Below are 20330 nucleotides of genomic sequence, written 5' to 3'. Positions count from 1 at the left end.
AAAAAAGCTAATCAGGTGTGTTCTTCTTGTGTGAAAGGACTGCAAGGCCAGTTAAATTATGTAGGGATGGGGAAGAAATCTGATTCGGTTTGAATTTAAAGCACAATATCTTTCAAATTTTCTCTTTTCAAAATAATATGGGAACTGAAACACAGTCTCCTTCCAAATTCGGGCTTACCCAAATTTCGTGGCACAGTTTTCCAACCAACCAAAGTTTACAGAAATGCACGTATGAAGTGGATATGTGCATAAAAATGAACATATTTGTGAAAATAACATACGATAAAGGCATTATATCAGGAGAAAATGTTTGCAAAAGTGTATGAGCCTCAGCCATAACTCCTTGCAAAAATGTGTCTATTAGGAGAAATGCACACTGAATTGTTGAAAGATTGTTGTTTTGGTTTTTTTTAAAGGCAAATTGCTGCAAAAATGTGGAGAAGTGAAGATTGGGAAAATAAGAACCAAGATTGACAGATCCTTCCACTCCTAGTCACTAGAAACAAATCTCTGAGCTCAAGATGTGATCAGAGGCACCTATTCTTTCATTCTGCCTGGATGTGTCTGGCACCTGACTGTGGTTGGTAGATCATGGGGTTCTAGTGAAAAAAACAAACTAGATCTGACAAGAAGTCTGCCTGCCCCTGTTTTGAAACTCTCTCTGCTCCCAGCTCATTTTCTCCCATCTCCGTTCTGTCCACCTGCAGTTTCCCCTTCACAGTTCTGATGAGTGAGAATCTTGTACGGGTGTGCACCTTATTAGTTTGAAACCAGTCTCCCTTTTCCTATTGTTCTCCTGTCTTTTGTCCTTTCAGTGGTGAGCCTTCCTTAACAAGTGACAGCTATGTTTCCTTTATTTCTACAGCCTTTCACATTCACCATAAGCAAGCATGAAGCTGAAGTCAGCAGCCTCTGTTTTACCGGGAAGTGAAATTTGCACAGCTCTTTCCCAGACAGCACAACTGAGAGAAGCACCTCTTGCCCAGCACAACTTAGATATATACCATATTTACCCAAATCTAATGCTCACCATTTTGGGGCCAAATTACGTTGTGAAAATTAAGGTGTGCATTAGATTCAATGGCACATTTACACTCGCCAGCAAATACTTTTTTTGTTTTTTGTTTTGAGGTTCTGAAAATTGAGGTGCTCATTAGTTTCAATGACACATTAGACTTGAGTAAATACGGTAGCTCTTGCCCAGATTAACGTATTTACTTCTTTCATCACTTCATTGTAAAAAAAAGAAACACCACACACCCTCAACGTAGTTTGCAAAATTTAAAACCGTAAAATCAAGACGAAATCACAACCATACTTTAAAACATACAAATGTTAAGATGCTAAAACAGATTAAAATTACTTCCACTTTCTAAGGTTAGAGACATAGCTATCGCCCAACGTAACTTAGAGACATGGCTTGTCTTCCCAAAGAGCAACAGTAAGGTAACACTGATATGTCTAAGTCAGGGATGGAGCTAACTCCAAGCCTGAACTGATCCTCCAAACAATTTTTTTTAATGGCTCTCTGAAGCACCAGTGATTGTGGTAGCAGAGGCAAAGATAAAAACAAATAAATAAAGACAGGTATGCACAGAGCCTAGCACCCTGATGGGGATGCAAGTTTCCCCCTCTGTGGTTGTCAGGTTGATCAACCGAGGAGCAGAGAGCGGTGATAGCTTGCTCCTCAGCGGACCTGCGCTGATCTGCTGAGAAAGAGGGTATGTGTACACATGACTGGGTGTGCGAGCGAGTGGTGACTGCACCCACTTTTGACCATACTGGCCTGAGGAGGTTTGGTCAAGGATGCATACAGCCCCCAGGCCAAAAAAAGTTAGCTACTCCTGGTCACAGCGGTTAATACATGGGAGATCTCCTTTGAGAGAGTCAACATCAAAACATGGGAAAACTGCCTTATATGATTGGATTGTATCCTGTGGTCTCTCTTGCACTGGCAGAAAGCTCTTCGGTCCAGCTGAGACTTGCATCAGCGGAAGGGGGAAGGGGGCAATATTTGCAATTCCCCTAGAGCTCCCTGGGCTACATCCCAAAGGATCTCTCAACTTTCTCATAGACCCCTTCAATGCAAGAATCCTGCCCACAGCTGTCCCTGGGTGGACTTGAACCACCGCCATTCTGGTTAGCAGCCAGACCCATGGTACCGCAGACTCTCTCCTCTGGAGCAGATCTGAGGCATGGGGGCGGGGGCTAGAGGAAGTCTCTGCTGGTCCAACGAGCCTTCCATCAGCACACCATGGGAAACAGCCCATTGGTACACAGCTCAGTTGGCAAGAACATCAGACTCTTAATCTCAGGACCATGGGTTCAAGCTCAACATTGGGGGGAAAGATTCCTTCAAACTCTACAATCCGATGTTTTTATGAAATTAGTTCACCATATTAAAAAGACATTCGCGTGCACCCGCCACCCTGGCTTTCCTGTACGATTTCTTCATCTTCCCCTCCCCAGCATAAATCTTACTCTCCTAAGAGGGCATTCCAGATCTAGATTCTAGGTCTACTACAATATCTACTAGGGAGAGGCAGGTTCTTCCAAAGAGAGATCTCAATGGAGGTGGGCTTCAGAATAAGAGCAGAAATTCACGAGGACTACTCACATTGGGTTAGAATTCACTGGATGGAGGATGACTTGGGGCGCTCTGGTGGGCGTCTCGGGCACATCTGAAAGCAAAACAGGAGCCTGGTTCAGAACAGGGAAAGATCGCACATGCAATTCACATATTTAGCAGTGCCTGCAACATGTCTGCATAGCAAGCATCCTGCTGGCATATGTGACAAGAAGGCCAGTGTGGTGTAGTGGTTAGAGTGCCAGACCAAAAAGGGTTTTAAAAAAAGTGCCAGACTAAGACCTAGGAGACCATGGTTCGAATTCTCACTCAGTCATGAAGCTCACTTTGGGTGACCTTGAGCCAGTGACTATCTTTCAGCAAAACCTACACCACAGGGTTGTTGTGAGGATAAAACAAGGAGGGGAGAACCAAGTACTCTGCCTTGAGCCCCTTGAGGTAAAAGGTGTGATATAAATGTAAAAAAATAGGTTGCAGTTTTGAGGTAGAGGAGAATGAAATCATCACTATGAGTGTGCACCAGATTTGGCTGAGTCTAAAGCCGAATTGGGAATATTCAGAAGGATTGGTCAGGGTGGGTTGAGACAACCCCAGAAATTTGGAGAGAATTGGATTTCAAAGGCTGGCTGAGTTCCAACTGAGGGGGCTCTTTTTATGTTCTTAATGCAAATGTAAAATTCCTTGTCGGTTGTTTTAGTTTTAGAATTTAAAATTTGACTAAAAACTGATGTACACAAATATGTGCCTTTGACCAAGATAACCCCCAGTTCCCAAAGCTGCTCTGATCGAGATGCTGTTCCAACTTTTAAATACCTGCTGAAAGCTTTTCTGTGCAGGCAATTGAGTTAATGGATGACTGGTTTTATCATTTCATGTCATTTTTATTGCATGGTTTTATGTAAAGTTGTTGTGCAGTGCTTTGGTGGTGGTGTTTTAATGAACAGCGGTATAAAGGTAAAGGTACCCCTGCCCGTACGGGCCAGTCGTGACCGACTCTGGGGTTGTGCGCTCATCTCACTCTATAGGCCAGGAGCCAGCTTTCCGCAGACACTTCTGGGTCACGTGGTCAACGTGACGAAGCTGCTCTGGCAAGCCAGAGCCGCACACAAAGACGCCGTTTACCTTCCCGCTAGTAAGCGGTCCCTATTTATCTACTTGCCCCCGGGGGTGCTTTCGAACTACTAGGTTGGCAGGTGCTGAGACCGAGCAGCGGGAGCGCACCCCGCCGCGGGGATTCGAACCGCCGACCATGCGATCGGCAAGTCCTAGGCGCTGAGGTTTAACCCACAGCGCCACCCGCGTCCCGATGAACAGCGGTATACAAATATTAAAAAAAAACACACACAGATGGAATCGCCTTTAAATATGAGCTGAGTTGAGTTTCCCATCTCTACAGGGTATGAAATTGAATGTGTGGGGAAAACTGGCCACGTGTCAGATGAAGATGGGTTTTTGCGCAGGAGATGCCTCTGGGAGGCTGCAGCTGTTCTTGAGAAACTTACCTGGGAAGATGAATTGCTGCTTGTATTTGTAGTAATGAGAAGCTGTAAAGGAGAACAAGGATAGCTTAGGAAAGGTAAGTAGTCAGAGAGCACCAGTGCGCCTCTAAGAAATCAGACAGGAATGAGGCTTGTGAAACATCACCCAACAACCTCCCCCCAAAATAATTGCTTGCTTTGTATTTGTGCTCCCAGAGGATGCAGAGATGGCCATCAACCTAGATGGCTGATCTTCTCTGGGCTCAATGTTTAAGGAGACTCAGAAAGGAATCTTTTGGTGGGGCAGCGCCCCCTTTGCCCCAATGGACCAGCCCTCTACAGAGTAGACGGTGTGAAGGAACTGGACTGATGTTTTGAAAAAGAAATATTGGATATCATTTGTTTTGGGAATCACGGGGTGAACCTGGGTTCCTGAAGCAAACCCATGTCTGGCAGGTAAGCAAATCAGGAGGTGTCAAAATGAGGATGTAAAGTGTGGCTTATGGACAGTCTAGTCTGTAGAGTGGATTAAGGCAAAAGTGGACCTTTTTCTGCTGTCTGTGGGCTGAGATATAAAAGCAGCTCAGGGACAGAAGAAGAGAAGCTGCTTCCTGGGAGGCCGACTAAAGACATCCCTGGGGAGAGTGCTGATAAAGAGGAAGATTCCATGCTCCAGTTCCTGGGCTTCCCTTCAGGTGTAAACAGTTCGCTTCTGTTTTGCAACACATCATTGCTTTTCCATGCCTTTATGTTGTCACCATTGCTGCTGCATTTTCTACATTTTGCAAAGGCCTGGGGTGGGTCTCTAGGTTTACTCTGCCCACCAAGAAAATGGTTGTATGGAGGTTTAGTTAGTTATTTACTGCTTCTGTCCACTATATTTCTGTTCTAGAACAAAACTGTTTTTGTACTACGTGTCTCAGTGCTGTAGGCTGTCAAGACAGGACATAATATTTTTTTCCTTTTATCTGATGAAAGAGAGAGAGAGAGAGTACGTACACACACACACACACACACACACACATACACGTATGACCAAGCTGCATTTTTGCAATGGAAGGCAAATGAAATCGGAGTGAGTACTTTGAATCAAATATCAGTGGGTTGTAAAGGTGATTCATTGGTTTAAGCTGAATTTAAGAGTAATTCCAGGACATTTAGTGGATTTGCTTTAACCTTGCCCTTATTTTAAATGGGAAGTGCATTTGCTCATGTTTTGTGTCTGTCTTAATAGACATTTTATTGTATTATTTGCAATGGCCTATGGCTACTAAGCAATAAAGATTGATCATGCACTGAAAACAAGGAGGGAAATGCCCAGCCACGCTAGTGATACAAACCAAAATGGTTCAGATCCAGCGAGCCACTTTGGAGGCATCTTGAATACTACTCAAAGTAAATAAATGCCATCAAATGGACAAATAAATATAGCCTCTTTAACAAAATTCCACTATTAGCAGAATCCAGGGCTTTGCTTTTAAAAATTCTAATTCCATTGGTAAAATGGATCCATTCAAATTTTTAGTCGCCCCAGGCTGTGAAAATTCCAGCTGGGTAGCCGAGATCCAGGGACCCTACTGTAAAAATGGGTTGGGGTCTCATTAGTAGCACAGTCTTTGGAGGACAGAGGCACAATGCGTCAAAAGAAGCACTTGCACAAAGGATGGCTTTGAAAGGGAATTAGGCAAATGCACAGAGGAGAAGGCTACTATCCTGAGCACACCGTAGCTCAAAGTAATTCCCACTAAATATACTGGGACTTAGTTCCTACATGGGATGGCCCTGCAAAGAAACCAAGCACTAGGGCTAAACAGAAGAGCTTATACAAATACCTACAAGGCATAACCTTGTCCAGAACTGAACACTGGGCATGGGACCATGCCCCTGCCAGGCCAGGGGAAGCCAGGAGTCTAAAAGCTTGTCCACATATAGCACTCAAAAGTTTATGGATTTGGGTAGGGCAAGGGTAGGGAATATGCCCTCTGACAGATGTTATTGGACCCCAGCTCCTATCCTCCCTCACCACTGGCCATGCTGGCTGAGTCCATCAATATCTGGAGGGTCACAGATTCCCCATCCCTGACACCAACACCCAGAAAATCACCACTCTCTCTCTGCACAACTAAATTCCATTCACTTTCTATTGCTCCTCTTCCCATGAGATTGAGCTGATCTCGCCAAGCTTCCCTGTTCCCCTCTGCATCAACAACTCATCCTAACCAGCTGCCCAATCCCCTGCACATTTCTGCTGATAAGTAAGTGCGCACAGGGCCACAAGTTGTCGGCCGATCTCAACATCAGCTGCCAAGTGAAACCCGTTTCTGTTTAAGCAGGCGTTTGGCCTGTTGAGCTGATTTGGTTTCGTTCCACTACTCTGTGTTTTAATGAGTCCTCGGCTGAATGCTTTGGCCCAGACTTTCTCATCACTTTCAGTGGAGGAATGAAAATGCCCCCCTGGAGTTGGCCAAGAGTGATTAATTTTCGCTTGGGGATGGTGGCTTGTCACTCATTTAGATGAGGCAGCAGAGGGCTTTCTAATTTTCTATTCTTTCTCTGCCTTCTCAACTTCACCTGTCGTCTGTTGGTTACACTTTGGGGCTAGTCTGGAGAGAGCTGAACCACGAGTCCAGATTCAGATGACAAGCGAAGACAAACCATGGCGCTCAGCACAGCACAACAGCAAAATGGCAAAGCTGCAATCTCCCTGGAAGTCCCCATGTTTGCACTAAGCAATGGTTTAGTGTGACATTCAATACAAGTCTGTCTGGATCTGTGGCGCAACTGGAACTGTCCGGGGTGCTGACTGCTTTGTCTGCCTTTTTTGGAACTCAACCTCTACTTTGCCCTACTTTGCTGACCTGCACCTATCCTCTGTCTTGACTGATCCCACAAGAATTTAACCTCTGCTTTGCTTGACCATGTTCACTGGAATCTGACATCCACTGGAATCTAACCCCTGCTAGATCCAATGTCACTTGCTGGATCCTGAACTGCGAAAGGTGGGATATGAGTTGTCATTCTGCTAATCTGTACCTGGAACTTGCCCCCACTTGGGCTAAAACACACACATCTGGCCAGGAGCTGCTTGGGACAGAAGAAGCCTGTACATGCCAATCCAATTCTGAATTGGCTCATTTGGTATTGAATTTCTCAATATGATGCTCAGCTATATTACAAACCAAGTATTTCTTGAAGAAGCTCATAAATATCAATCCATTTCTAATCAGACTGGAGTTAGTTTGCCCATCATCAGTTGTAGTCAAATGAATTGGCCCCAGCCGGTCAACAATCCCCCACTCCTCTGAACTGAGAATCTTGGGTGTAAATGTAAATGCAGGTAATTCAATCTGTCTTTCTAAGTCTCGCCTTCAGACGCAGCCAGCACTGTCTGAAAATGAATGACTGTCTGGGGTCTTTCGAGGACACCCAAATGGGTTTGATAGTGTGCTGTTCCTAGAGTTCCTTCTCTAGCTGATGAAAAATGGTTGCCTTACTTCCCACAATCATTTTTCTTAAGGGCCATGCATGCATTTTGCCATGTTGTCTGACTGTAGAGGGACCTCTTGAAACAAGAGTGATGGAAGGAACTGCTCTCATCAGTGTGGAGGAAGGAGGAAGAACCATGATGGGCCAAGATGAATGGCAGGCACCAACAGGTTTGCACTGTCAATGATCTACCTCTGTGTAGTGATCAGAGAGGAACAAGAGAGGTCTTGCTGTTTTGAAGGAAATGTAGAGAGCTGCCTTGTTGCAAGCCGAACCATTGGTCCATCTAGCTCAGTATTATCTACACACAGGGATGGGGAACACTTTTCATCCCAAGGACCGCACTGGTGGGCAAGGCCAGGAGCAAAAGGGAGGGCAATAAATGCAAATATTACCTTTGTACAGTAGGCTAGTTCCTATGCACACCCATATACCCCTTTCTATCCTCCATGCAGGAAAGAAAGATGATCAGAGTTCAAGGACACATTCCAAAAAAACACTCAAGACAGGTGTGAAGCAAGGCTGCTGGTGGGTGTGGCCTGTGGAGAAGAGGTGTGGCCTGGGAATAATTCTGTAGGCCAGCTAGAGAGGCCTGGAGGGCCACTTTTGGTCCCTAGGCCTCAGGTTCCCCATCTCTGATCTAAGTCAATATTGTCTAAGGATGGAGGAAATCTGTGTGTGTCCCCTATGCAACAGATAGGAACATAGGAAACTTATACCAAGTCAGACCACTAATCCATCTAGCTCAGTAGTGTCTACACTGACTGGCAGCAGCTCTCTAAAATTTCAGGCAAGAGTCTCTACGCAATCCTACATGGAGGTGCTAGGGACTTCTGCTTTCAAGGCGGACGTTCTAACCCTGAGCTATGGCATGATGTGCTGTTGATTTCCCTGTGATCCTACAATGCTTATATATCTCTTGTAAACTGAAATGTCCTCTGCTCACGTATTTAAAAATGAAACCTTCCCAAACAGACCCGTAGCCTCCTGGGGTCTTGTTTGGTCAATGTGCAGGGGCAAATTAAGAACCTCGCTTTCAGAGATGTGGACAGGCAGCTCCTGCGGTTCAGAGCAAAAGCTCAGGACATACCTGGCAAGTTGAACTGCTTCTGCTGCCGCGTGCACTGCGGGGAGGGGTGTAGGGGAGAGGGCGGTGTGGCACTGGGCGGCAGAGGCGGAGCTGGTGAGGAGGGCGTGGATGACGTCGTCGAGGAGGGGTTGCTGCTGGAATCAGGCTGGTAGGGCACCGGAATGTGGTCCTGCGGGAAGAGGAAGAACAGACCAGTGAGAGTGCAACTGGTGAGTGTCCGTGCATGTGAGCTCTTGCCACACAAGATGGGATCCTGGACCAATAAGTGAAGGGACTAGTAGCTGGCGAGATCTCAGACCACCTTGGACACTGAGCGGGAAAAGATTCTCAGCAGTGCAGCAAAGCACCAGCTTGAGCTTGGGAACGATCCCCTCCCATAGGCAGCCGAGTAAGCATCAAACATTGGGGGTGAGGAGGAGTGGCTGGGGGGAAGAAACAGCCTCCTGTTCCCCACAGAGAAATCACAAGTCAGCTCAAGTTACTCTCCATTGATTATTCCTCATGGGCCATTTAACTTTACGGAGACAACAGAGGGCACTTCAGGGTAAGCAGACAGATGGGATTTTTGTACAATGCTGCACATTCTTATTGCGGCTCTGCAGGGACTGCAGCCCCCCCCCCCCCCCCCGAAATAGGCTTGAGGCTGTCAATGGAGAGCAGCTCCTTTTAACACAGGGAAAGGAAGACACAGGGAACAGGTAGAGCAAGGGTTGGCAACAAGGCACCCATGGGTGCCAATGTGCCCGCTGGCATCCACTGCCAGAGGTCTCAGTAAAGGTAAAGGTACCCCTGCCTGTACGGGCCAGTCTTGACAGACTCTAGGGTTGTGCGCCCATCTCACTCAAAGAGGCCAAGGGCCAGCGCTGTCCAGAGACACTTCCAGGTCACGTGGCCAGCGTGACATCGCTGCTCTGGCGAGCCAGAGCAGCACACGGAAACGCCGTTTACCTTCCCGCTAGTAAGCGGTCCCTATTTATCTACTTGCCCCCGTGGGTGCTTTCGAACTGCTAGGTTGGCAGGCGCTGGGACCGAACGACGGGAGCGCACCCCACCACGGGGATTCGAACCGCCGACCTTTCGATCGGCAAGCCCTAGGCGCTGAGGCTTTTACCCACAGCGCCACCCGTGTCCCAGTAGTCTCAGTAGACACCCCCTTGAAAATTGGCAATGCACCAAAGACTGTTTGCTGTTTGTGCTCAGCTCAGTACTGACTCACTGAACTCACCTCCTTAAACATGCCTGCGTTTCATCGGATGCCTGGACTGAACACCCTCCTTCCCTTCCGTTCTGAGCAGAGGAGACGTTCAAGCAGTTTCTATCTGTGAGCCGCAGCAGCCAGCACTGGGCTTATAGCACATACTTGACAAAACATGGGCTACTTCTTATTCAGAGGACATGTCATCCACAGCGGAAGCTGGCCCATTAGGGTGAATGGGGCACTGCCCCACCAGCCTCGGTCCTGATTCTTCCAATCCTACCTGCCTTCTTAATTACAACCAGTCCAGGGGGTAGCCCTGGCCACCAGTTTCTTCCTCCTTAAGAATGAGTGTTGCCCCTTGTGCAACTCAGTAGGGAGGAGAATTGGGACGAAACTAGAATTAGATGGCTGTCATAGATTGCAGCTCTGCTTATCATTTGCTCTAGCGCCACCTACTGTTGGCCTCTCCTGCGTTTTGCCCTACCAAAGGACACCAGTCATTCCTGAAGTATGCATAAAAAGGTAAAGGTAAAGGACCCCTGACAGTTAAGTCCAGTTGCAAACGACTCTGGGGTTGCGGGGCTCATCTCGCTTTACTGGCCGAGGGAGCTGACGTTTGTCTGCAGACAGATTTTCGAGGTCATGTGGCCAGAATGACTAAGCTGCTTCTGGAGAACCAGAGCAGCGCATGGAAATGCCATTTACCTTCCTGCCGGAGCAGTACCTATTTATCTACTTGCACTGGCATGCTTTCAAACTGCTAGATTGGCAGGAGCCGGGACTGAGCAACAGGAGCTCACCCCGTCATGGGGATTCGAACCGCCAACCTTCTGATCAGCAAGCCCTAGGCTCAGTGGTTTAGACCACAGCGCCACCCGCGTCCCATACATACATACATGTACGCATACAGCATCTGAAATGGCAGCTCAAATGACACCTGAATAAATTGGCTTTTCCTCTATTGCTAACCCACACTAGTGAAATCAAGTTACTAATCTGCGGCCATACAATCGCTTTCACACCATCCCTCTTGCTCGCTCTTTTCTGCTGGGCCTGGGGGAGGGAGCAGGGAGGGCACAGCAGGCAATGAAAAATGTACTTTCTTGTACTCAACTTGTAATGAAAATGCTAATGCCATGAACCTAGATTTGGACGGCGTCTAAAAGATACTAAATTTTGCCTCTCAGATGTTGAACTTTGCTCTTCATCGAGTTCTGAAAAGCAAAGGACCTTGTGGGAGGACATCCACAGAAAATGCCAAACAAAACAGGATTGCACCTGTTGAAATTAATGGATCTCAAATTAGTTGTCTCCATTCATTTCAATAGCTGTGCTCTGAGTGGGGCAAACGTTTGCATATGATTGCTGGTTTAAATTTTCAGATACATTCATTTCTAAATCTTTAACGCATTTTAGAAATTAAAGGGAGAATTCGGAATTTAGCCAAAAAGTTGGGTAGGGAGGTGGGACCATCCCACCTTAAAGCAGAGTGAAAACTTTGATTCAGAGAAATTAAGCTCTTGAGCTCACCCAAAGGCTTCCCTCTTCCTTCAAGAGTTAACACAGAGATGTAGGAAGTTGTGTTTATACCAGAGCTCTGTCCGTGTTGCCCACTCTGTTGTCTACACTAGTCCAAATATTGCTGGACTAAAACTTCCAATATACCCAGCCAGTCTGGGTCAAAGATGCTATAGTGACTGGAATCTAGCTACATCTGGAGGGTCACAGGTTTCCCTTCTCTGATTTAGAATTTTTGGAGAACATCAGCAAGTTTGATGACAGGGTGATGTGGAGTAGTGTAGTGGCAAAATCACAGCCACACCCTCTCTCAGCCACACCCGCTTATAAGATTATGCAATAATCTGATAATTCTGCAGGGGGGGGAATTAGGGGTGCCTTGCAACGATCAGCGCAGATCTCCATGTGTTGCCTTTCGGTTGGGTCTACTATTTTCTGTGCAAGTAAATGGGCAAAGGATTTGGAGTGCTCCAAAATCTTTCCAAGTGACCTACCTAAGCTGTGTCACCCTTGAAGTTCCACTGTACATAACAAAACTTGCACACCATTCTTTTGAAGCTAAAGAACCTTATGCTTTGGGTGTCCCACAATGCTTAGCTTTGAAGCAGAGAGAGCAACTCCTCTGTGTTCTTCCCTGGAAGGACCCTAGGAGCCAACCTTCCGTGGCTGACTTTCAACCTGATTGGCTCAAATCAGCACAAAGGGTAAGAAGTCTTCATCTGAATGGTTTGAAATGCTGAGTGTGCAGCTCTAGGTTGCTGGAGACAAGGACCTTGCTCCAGAAATAGGACAGGTCTTCATCTCCCATGTACCACTACATTTCTGGCCATCTGTTAAAGCTGGGGTGGGATGTCACCTACCCAGTCAGACTATTTGTTCATGAAGCCCAGTCTGCCTCCCCTGGCTGGCAGCAGCTCTCCAAGGTCTTAGGAGCACCCACTGCAATGCAACTTTATTCGTTCATCTCTCGGCTTGACAGCTTCTGCTGCTGTTGAACCAGCTTGCTGCTTACAAACGCCTGTCCCAACCTCACCCACCCCCTTCCAAAACAGGTTTCTACTTAGCCTTGACCAGATTTGCTGAAATGTATACCAGCCCCTTTGAGATTTGAATTGGCAGATATGCCTGGAAACCCAAGAAGCCATCTGCAAAGTTCTGGCCCAGCAGATGGCTGAACAGACCAGCAAGTAAACTGGGGGATGCTATTTTTCAAAGCAGAAAAAAACCCTGTGCCAATTTCCTCCCCTCCCCACCACAATTCATTTTCATTACAGAGCACTTGTTTCCATGGCAAGCAAGGAAGGGTCTCTCTTTTCCCCTCCCCCCTCCCATTTCTCCAGCAGTTCCACTGATGGAAACATAGAAACATAGTTTTATACTGAGACTGACCATTGGGTCCATCTAGCTTAGTATTGTCTACACTGACTGGCAGTGGCTCTGGCTCTGCCTATCATTGGCACTGGAGCCACCCACTGTCAGTGTCCCAGTTTCTGCCCCACCAATCCCAATGGGCACCAGCCACTTCTGACCTTCAGCATACAAAGCTCTGTGCTCTATCTACCATGGAGCTGTTGACTCCCTGGGGCTTCCAGTGTGACTGGCTTGCAGTCACTCCAGTCCCACCAAAGCAACTCTGCAACATCTCACCTTGTTGATTTTGTTGGTTTTGGGAAGCGTCTGGCTGACATGCAGGTCCGAGTATCTGGGGGGCTTCCTCAGTGGGTTGTTAATATCACATGGCACAGATTCTGTCCGGACTAACCTTGCTGGATCAAAAAGAGAGAGAGAGACAGAGAGAGAGGAGAGAGGAGAGGGAGGGGGAGAGATGGATAGATAGGGTGGGGTGGGGTGGAGGGGATGGAGAGAAAAATAGAGAAAGAGAAAGATCAAGGTTTTAATTTTGCACTTAATCCACATATCTAAAGAGCAGCTTCCTTTGAAGCTCCTAGAGCTTATGAGTTCAAACCCAAATGAGATGCTAAACTTCCCCTGTGCCTAACTACTCATATGAGAGGTAGAGAAAGCTGCAGCCCTCCAAGTGTGGTTGGACTCCAACTCCCATCATTCCATTAGCCATGCTGGCTGGGGCTGAGGAGAGCTGGGATCCCACAGATTGCCCATCCCCTTCTTTTGACTTAGGCCACATTCACAGCATACATCTAAAGCTCTATGTTGCTACTTTAAACAGTCGTGGCTTCCCCCCTCCCCAAAGATTCCTGAGGGCTGCTGCTTGTTAAGGGTGCTGAGAGTTGTTAGGGCACCTCCCAGAGCTACAATTCCCAGAGTTTCCTGGAAAAAGTGATTGCTAAACTACTCTGGAGCGTTTTCTCCTTATCCCGAGAAACCTCAGAGGCCCACAGCACTCGCTTACTTTGTGGGGCTCCTGGTAGATCCCTAGCTCCAAGGAAGGCCAGGGCCCTTATCACAGGATATATATTTTTTGCTCTTGAAGGAGCTGCAAGTTATAGCCAGCATTCATTGCCCTGCCCTCCTCCCCTTTGTGTAGCTTAACTTTCTTCTGATCCCTCTGGCTTCTTCTCTGTTCTTTAGCCTTGTCTGAACAAGATTCCCTCCTGTACTTGCATTCCTTTTTGTCCATCATAGAATCATGGAATCACGATTGTATGAGTTGGAACTGTAGAGAATTTTAGAGTTTGAAGGGACTACATGGGTCATCTTGTCCAACCCCCTGCAATGCAGGAATCCTTTGCCCATCGTGGGGCTCGAACCCGCAACCCTGCAATTAAGAGTCTCGTGCTCTACTGACTGAGCTATCGCTCCTGTCTCGCTCCCAGCCAACAATCAAGCCTGTTGCTCTGGATGGCTGCATTTTGTGCCTCCCTTGCCCTTCACTTCTGCACTCTCCTTCCTGCCCAACTTGTGCTTATAGTCGGGTCAGCTGGCTTTGCTTGACGCTCTCCCTTGCCAGCCGGTTTCACTTTGCACATCGGTCTGCATCCTTAACTCACAAGAACAATCCTCTTTCAGAGAAAGAGAAGCACTCTGGATCATATCCACTGTACATGTACACTCTAGAGCATTTCCTCCCGGCCTGTGTTTCTGCTGCCCTTTACCAACATGGAACCAAATTCCCTCCACCATTTGGTTGCCACACACTGAGACACGCGATTTCCTTTCTTTGCAACATTTTACAAGCTGTTATGACCTTCGCCATCACAAATCAATTTCTGCGCCACCGGCTCAATGGGCTGCCCTTTCCAGATGGTTAATTAATATGTCAAATGCTCAAGTTACCCAATACGGGCTGCTGGAGCACTGCAGCCTCCATTGTGAAGTTTGACCGCTGAGTGCCAAATATTTTTTCTCCGTCTTTCCAGCCAGTCACAGATCCGTGCTGGGACCTGGTTTCTTATCCCTTGCACTGCTGGTTATACGGGGGCTATTTGTAAGCAATGCTCATGCCTGGCTAAATCTCTTCCCACCATCACTTTAAGCTTATTGTAATTACTTCCAAATGTCTCATTCATTCTACCCATCCCTTGAGTGTCACAATACAGTGGTACCTCTTGTTAAGAATTTGATTCGTTCCGGAGGTCCGTTCTTAACCTGAAACTGTTCTTAACCTGAGGTACCACTTTAGCTAACGGGGCCTCCCGCTGCCACCACGCCGCGACTGCGCAATTTCTGTTTTCATTCTGAAGCAAAGTTCTTAACTCGAGGTACTATTTCTGGGTTAGCGGAGTCTGTAACCTGAAGCGTCTGTAACCCAAGGTACCACGGTAAGGTAAAGGTAAAGGGACCCCTGATCCAGTGGCGTAGCGTAGGTTGTCAGCACCCGGGGCAAGGCAAGTAATTTGCGCCCCCTAACCCGTGGAGTTTAGCACTCAAGTGTGAGCGCCCCCCACCCCAGATGTTGCGCCCGGTGCAGCCAGCCCCCTCTGCACCCCCCACACTACACCACTGCCCTGATCATTAGGTCCACTCGTGGCCGACTCTGGGGTTGCGGCGCTCATCTCGTTTTATTGGCTGAGGGAGCCGGGGTACAGCTTCCAGGTCATGTGGCCAGCATGACTAAGCTGCTTCTGGCGAACCATAGCAGCGCATGGAAACGCCATTTACCTTCCCGCCGGAGCGGTACCTATTTATCTACTTGCACTTTGGCGTGCTTTTGAACTGCTAGGAGGGCAGGAGCAGGGACCGAGCAATGGGAGCTCACCCCATCATGGGGATTCGAACCGCCAACCTTCTTATCAACAAATCCTAGGCTCTGTAGTTTAACCCACAGTGCCACGGCTCCTTATCACCTCTAGCCCCTCATCCTTTTATGTTCCTTAGCTCTAATTCCTGTTCCACCAAAGATATTCCCACCTAAGCAGTGGTTCCCTCACCCAACCAGGAAGTGGTATAATCACTTCCTGTTCAAACCGGGCCTTTGTCTAAACAACAGGAGTATTCATTCAGTGCTCCATGGCTTAGAGATGTCTGAGAATTCCTATAGGAAAAATACAGTATAAGAGAAATGGATGATGCTCATTTTTTTGTTTTTTGTTTGTCCCATGTCTGAACAGAAATTTATCCAGTGGATATGATTAGTATTCACTGTTGTTACTTTCAGTCTGCTAATGATATGTAATTATTTTATTGATGGATGGATTGAATTTATATCCCACCCTCCCTCCCCAAAAAGCCCAGGGTGGCAAGCAAATGTACGATTTAAAACAAAGAAGAATGCAAAAACATTCCTAGACAGATCAAAACATTCTAAAAACAAGTACAATTAAGAACATCTAAAATCAGTTACAGTTATCAGTTTAATCTTTTTTTAAAGTAAAATTCTTCCATCCAATGATTTTATGGATGCCAGGAACAGTATTCTTCCGCCAACAAATTTCTGGGAAACAGGAACATTCTCAAATTCCACCTGAAAGTTATTAATGATGAAACAGGCACAACTCAATAGGGGAGGGCATTCCACAACTGGGGAACCACCACTGAAAAGTCTCTGTCATATAACACCGGTCTTGAAAGACCTACATTGGTTCCCAGTACATTTCTGAGCACAATTCAAAGTGTTGGTGCTGACCTTCAAAGCCCTAAATAGCCTTGGTCCATTATACCTGAAGAAGCATCTCCACCCCCATCGTTCAACCCAGAACTGAGGTCCAGCTCTGAGGGCCTTCTGGCAGTTCCCTCACTGTGAGAAGTGAGGTTACAAGGAAGCAGGCAGAGGGCCTTCTCGGTAGTGGCACCCTCTGTGTGGAACACCCTCCCATCAGATGTCAAGGAAATAAACAAGTATCTGACTTTTAGAAGACATCTGAAGGCAGCCCTGTTTAGGGAAGTTTTTAATGTTTGCTGTTTTATCATGTTTTTAATATTCTGTTGGGAGCTGCCCAGAGTGGCTGAGGAAACCCAGCCAGATGGGCAGGATATAAATAAATTATTATTATTATTATTATTATTATTATTATTATTATTATTATTATTATTATTGCCGACTGGGTAGCCCCCAGTGATGGCATTACGAAGGCCTCATCTAACCATCGTAGGATCTTTATGACTCACCCCCCCCCACTGCACTGTGCTTCCTTTGCATCAAAATGAACAGTGTGGAATAATATAATTACATTTTTTATTTTAAAAAATCAGATCCAGCAGACAGTGAGACAAATAACGTCATTTTCGTTGGGTCAAATGGTAACAAAATGGAAATAGTGCTGCATGCAGCAACTATGGATCAGGATGGGAAGTGATGCTTTCTTCTATCCTTTCTATGACTTACAGTGGGATTTAGGGAGCTATTGTGAACCCCAGATTCTGACTATTGCAAATAATTAATTTGCCATTGATAACCTAAATAATTATAGCCAACGCCTTTCCTTTTCCTGGACGTCTACACCAAAGAGTTCACCTGACTCCTCTCTGCCTTTTCGCTTCCCGATGCAGAAGCCTTACAATTAGGCACAAATAAGTAACTCATTAAAAGCATTTAGCAACAAAAATCAAGTATTCTCCCAGTGCAGGTGTATTTAGCAAGCATCAAGCAGCAGGAGCCTCATTAGAGCTAAATGAAATGCACATTTCTGATTCTGGATTTCCAAATGGTCCCCCTCCAGGTAATCACTTTGGCATGGGGAACGCTTTAATGAAAAGGCAAAGCCATCTTCCGGCAAGAAAGGCTTCCTCCTGGGGCCTGGGAGGCTTCCTCTTCATATGCATGAAGTGGTCTCCTACAGCTAAGGGAGCTTTTTGCATGAAGCCATGCTCATGTCAGCCTCCATCCGCCTGCACTGCTCCTCCGTGTGGTGGGAGGCAGGGATGTTCCAAACCAATCTGGTTCACAATCCCCAAAACAATGCGCTAAAGGTCATAGCTCAGGGGCAGGGGCGTCTGCTTTGAATGCCAAAGGTTGCTGGTTCAGATCCTGGCATCTCCCAGTAGGGCTGGGAAAGGTTCTTGCTTGAGACCCTGGAAAGCCACTGCCAGTTAGTGCATACCCTCCAACGTTTCTCTGATGAAAATAGGGATGTCCCATTCCATTATTATTATTATTATTATTATTATACCCCAGCCATATGACTAGGTTGCCCCAGCCACTCTGGGTGACTTCCAACATATATAAAGCATAATAAAACATTAGCATTTTAAAAAAACTTCCCCATACAGTCGTACCTTGGATCCTGAATGCCTTGGTACTCAGACGCTTTGGCTCCCGAACAACGCAAACCCAGAAGTGAGTGTTCCGGTTTGCGAACTTTCTTTGGAACCCAAATGTCCAACGGGGGTTCTGTGGCTTCTGATTGGCTGCAGGAGCTTCCTGCTGCCAATCGGAAGCTACGCTTTGGTTTCCGGATGTTTTGGAAGTCGAATGGATTTCCGGAACAGATTCCGTTCGACTTTTGAGGTACAACTGTACAGGGCTGCCTGCATATGTCTTCTAAAGGTTGTATAGTTTCTGATCTCCTTGGCTCGGGGATTGCATAACTGCATGGCCTGCAACATTTCTCCAATTAAAATAGGGACGTCCTAAGGAAAAGTGGGGCATTCTGGGATCAAATCAGAAACCGGGATGGCTTCTGTAAATCCAGGACTGTCCCTGGAAAACAGGGACACTTGGAAGGTCTGTAGTGGTGACCATACTAAGTTAGACGGCCCAGTGGCCTGACTCAGTATAAAGAAGGGCTGTGGCTCAGTGGTGGACCATCTGCTTTGCACACAGAGGAAGTCCTAGGTTCAATCCCCAGTGTCTCCAGGCAGGGCTAGGAAACACCTCTGCTTGAAATCCTAGGAAATCTGCTGCCTGTGATCTGTGTAGAAAGTCCTGAGCTAGATGGACCCAGTATTAGGCGGCTTCCTACATCCCTACATGAGCAAATGAAATAACAGTTTTTTAAAAAGAAAGAAAGAAAGAAAGAAAGAAAGAAAGAAAGAAAGAAAGAAAGAAAGAAAGAAAGAAAATGGGAAGGAAAGGGTTAAAAGATCCAGGGCCCGGACTCAGGAGCCTCATCGTGTCCCCCTGCCATGATCACTGCAGGCAAGAAAAGAGGAAGGAGCGAAGCAAAGGAGAAGAGCAGGCCTGGGAGTGCCCAGAGGAGATATGTACCTGGCTCGGCGTTTGAAGAAGAAAGAAAGAAAGAGCTACGAAAGGCAACTGTCTTGCTCTGTCCTGGGCTACAAATCAGGCGGAAGATCTCAGAGACACGGCGGTAGCTGCCCTTACCTCCACGGTGGATGATCAGCAGGTGACATGGCGGGGCCTCTTTGGTACATTTGTTGTGGCACTTTAGCCTAAGAGACAGGAGAGACAAGAGCACTTTGAGAACCACAGTTCAGACTAGGAAGGGCTGTGGCTCAGTGGTCAGAGTATCTGTTTTGCACACAGAAGGTACCTGGTTCAATCCCGGCTGGCATCACCAGGTAGAATAATAATAATACCTGAAGGAGCGTCTCCACCACAATAATTCAGCCCAGACACTGAGGTCGAGCTCCGAGGGCCTTCTGGCAATTCCCTCATTGCAAGAAGTGAAGTTACAGGGAACCAGGCAGAGGGCCTTCTCAGTAGTAGCACCCGCCCTGGGGAACTCCCTCCCATCAGATGTCAAAGAAATAAAGAACCACGCAACTTTTAGAAGACATCTAAAGGCAGCCCCATATCTGTAAGTTTTTAATGTTTGATGTTTTATTATGTTTTTATTAATAAATCTGATGGGTTGCCCCAGCCACTCTGGGCGGCTTCCAATAGAATTTAAAAAACACACAACAAAACATCGGACATTAAAAACTTCCCAGTACAGGGCTGTCTTCAGATGTCTATGGAAAGTCATATCATTGTTTAACTCTTTAACTATTTGACATCTGATGGGAGGGCGCTCCACAGGGCAGGCACCACTACCAACAAGGCCCTCTGCCTGGTTCCCTGTAATTTCACTTCTCACAGTGAGGGAACCGCCAGAGGGACCTCAGAACTGGACCTCAGTGTCTGGGCTGGGAATGTCCCCTGTCTAAAACCCGGAGAGCTGTTATCAATCCGTGTAGACAACAGTGATTTGGACCAATAGATCTGACTCAGTATGATGCAGCCTTCTCAGTCTTTTCTATGGTGTCTCAAAAACAGCTGTAACTATTCTGCATAAGTACCTCCATGCCCCACCTGACCAAAGGGTCGGCTGACTCTGCCTAAATTATTTTTCTCTCTGTCTCTTTAACTATTTGAAAGCTGGAATGAAGCCAGTAATCAGCTACTTATTTCCCCAGCAGTGCTTGGACCTTTGGGGCAATAAAGATATTATATATACAGTATATAATATATAGGCGCCCATTGCATCATCATTGTTCTTATTAGCCAGTACAGTGGTACCTCAGGTTAAGTACTTAATTCGTTCTGGAGGTCTGTACTTAACCTGAAACTGTTCTTAATCTGAAGCACCACTTTAGCTAATGGGGCCTCCTGCTGCCGCCGCGCCGCCAGAGCACGATTTCTGTTCTCATCCTGAAGCAAAGTTCTTAACCTGA

At 46.7% G+C, this 20330-nt stretch overlaps 1 protein-coding gene across 2 annotated transcripts in view; it reads right to left on the bottom strand.

The window, feature by feature from the left end:
- The window catches only part of KSR2 (kinase suppressor of ras 2), a gene marked incomplete at its 3' end in the record, with an annotated part of 182392 nt that overhangs the window by 58945 nt on the left and 103117 nt on the right, over positions 1-20330 (bottom strand). Inside the window, exons 8-12 of one of the 2 annotated variants that reach the window (XM_083417455.1) lie at positions 19039-19106; positions 13005-13123; positions 8642-8810; positions 4090-4131; positions 2618-2681 (exon numbers count right to left, since the gene is read on the bottom strand). In XM_083417455.1, coding sequence (XP_083273581.1) covers positions 2618-2681; positions 4090-4131; positions 8642-8810; positions 13005-13123; positions 19039-19106 — 462 coding nt within the window. Of the gene's footprint in view, positions 1-2617; positions 2682-4089; positions 4132-8641; positions 8811-13004; positions 13124-18921; positions 19107-20330 lie in introns of both variants that reach the window. The other variant, XM_083417454.1, reaches the window with a different exon arrangement.

This window comes from Podarcis tiliguerta, assembly GCF_965153285.1.
Source record: "Podarcis tiliguerta genome assembly, chromosome: 16".
Classification (NCBI taxonomy): Eukaryota; Metazoa; Chordata; class Lepidosauria; order Squamata; family Lacertidae; genus Podarcis; species Podarcis tiliguerta.
This window is presented reverse-complemented; position numbering and strand designations above follow the sequence as displayed.